Source organism: Jaculus jaculus, chromosome 14 (assembly GCF_020740685.1).
Source record: "Jaculus jaculus isolate mJacJac1 chromosome 14, mJacJac1.mat.Y.cur, whole genome shotgun sequence".
Taxonomy (NCBI): domain Eukaryota; kingdom Metazoa; phylum Chordata; class Mammalia; order Rodentia; family Dipodidae; genus Jaculus; species Jaculus jaculus.
The window spans coordinates 27,223,260-27,225,244 of NC_059115.1; the positions used below are offsets into that span (position 1 = coordinate 27,223,260).

At 39.2% G+C, this 1,985-nt stretch overlaps 1 protein-coding gene across 1 annotated transcript; it reads right to left on the reverse strand.

Annotated features, from left to right (window-relative positions):
- Positions 1–1,274: 1,274 nt before the first annotated feature.
- On the reverse strand, positions 1,275–1,778 carry LOC101609917 (ubiquitin-40S ribosomal protein S27a-like). Its single transcript, XM_045134270.1, has one exon. The coding sequence runs from the start codon at positions 1,776–1,778 to the stop codon at positions 1,311–1,313; it is 468 nt and encodes a 155-aa protein (XP_044990205.1). The 3' UTR covers positions 1,275–1,310.
- Positions 1,779–1,985: the final 207 nt, after the last annotated feature.

Genomic DNA, 1,985 nt, shown 5'->3' on the forward strand with positions numbered 1-1,985 from the left:
GCGTATGTTATCAGCTCAATTCCAACAGGATTTCTCAGTGCTTTTGCAGCCCAAGTATGTGGAGTCTTTAGCAATAGGGTCTTACCATCCATTCCTCGTGGGAAAACAAGGGCCTTGGCAATGGCCTATAATGTTTTGGGGTCATCAGGGAACTCCCTGGCCAACAACTCACTGGAGGTATCCCATCCCTGGCACTGAAAATTTTCTAACAATGATCTATGGCTCCTGAGTGTTTCATTGTCCAAAACTGAAAGATTCCATATGATTTATTTGCATACTCTTAGATTTTGATTAGCTCTCCCTCCACCTTTCCTTTACTCAATCTCTTCCCCTGACCTCACTTATCCTAGCTACAGATGATTGGGCTTCTGTGTGAGAAGGAAAAAACTCAGTAACAGAGGCCAGTAAATTTAAAAGGAGATATAAAGGGAAGAGAAAGGAGGGGAGGAGGGTACTTAATAGGTTGGTATTGTATACATGTCCTTTTACTAGCAGTTACTTTCCCTTCTTGAACTCATCTTTGAGATTTTCATTGCTTTGTTATCATTCCTTTGGTGATCAAGTCATAGTAAAACTTTCTTTGTGGATATTGGGCCCAAACTCTGAATTTACTTGTTAACATGAAATTCTATTCTTTTGTGGCCTAGCAAACATTTACTATAATAACCCATGCATTCAGCTACTTTTATCTTGGCTACATATTTTTCTATATTTTTCTTATAGCCACACATGTAATGATTTTCATGTATTTTGTTTGATTAAAAAGCCCAATTCAGGGCTGGAGAGATGGCTTAGCGGTTAAGCGCTTGCCTGTGAAGCCTAAGGACCCCAGTTCGAGGTTCGGTTCCCCAGGTCCCACGTTAGCCAGATGCACAAGGGGGCGCACACGTCTGGAGTTCGTTTGCAGAGGCTGGAAGCCCTGGCGTGCCCATTCTCTCTCTCTCCCTCTATCTGTCTTTCTCTCTGTGTCTGTCTCTCTCAAATAAATAAATAAATAAATTTTTTTTTTAAAAAGCCCAATTCATTTAACTCTATGACTTTTATTAGCTTAATGGTTTTCATAAATTGGATATTCAGTCAGCTTCATGCAATGCATTTACAAAGTTATAATAAGATACTTGCAAAAAACTATTTGGCAAGAAAAAATATTGGTTTAGTAATTAGGTAAATTAAGTACCATGCTGTCATTAATTAGCCTCAGGAAATTTGTATTTGGCATGTGATTTAGTTACACTTTTGAAAAATGAGTAGGTGAATTATACACAGTTATTTTATTTTTAAGTCTGAGACTTTTATTAACTCATACACAATTATTTGTCTTCTGGTTTTTTGAAGCAGTAAGTCAGACAACACTTGCCACAGTAATGTCTGTCAAAGTGGCTGGCCATAAAAACCCCAGCCCCACACTCATCAGAAGGACACTCTCGACAAAGGTGACTAATTTTACCATTTTTGTCCACCTTATAATATTTCAGGACAGCCAACTTAACCTTTCTCTTGTGCTTATTTTTCTTGGGAGTGGTGTAAGACTTCTTCTTCCTTTTTTTAGCACCACCACGAAGTCTCAGTACAAGATGAACGGTGGACTCCTTTTGAATATTGTAGTCAGAAAAAGTACGCCCATCTTCCAGTTGCTTTCCAGAAAAGATCAATCTCTGCTGATCAGGAGGAATTCCTTCCTTATCCTGGATCTTGGCCTTTACATTTTCTATAGTGTCCAAGGGCTCAACCTCAAGCATAATGGTCGTCCCCGTAAGGGTTTTCACAAAAATCTGCATCTCGGCGGTGGCCACCCTTCTTTCCCCGGTATTTGCAGTGCAGCTAGGCGGTCACCATCTTGGCCGGAAGTCTTGGTAGTGCACCTATACACAGTTATTAAACTTACTCTCATATACAATGAATCTCATAGTATTCAGTAGGGTAGCAGTTATAACAAAATAGAAACCTTTGAAATGTAGAAGTAACTGTTGAATTATATATTGCAC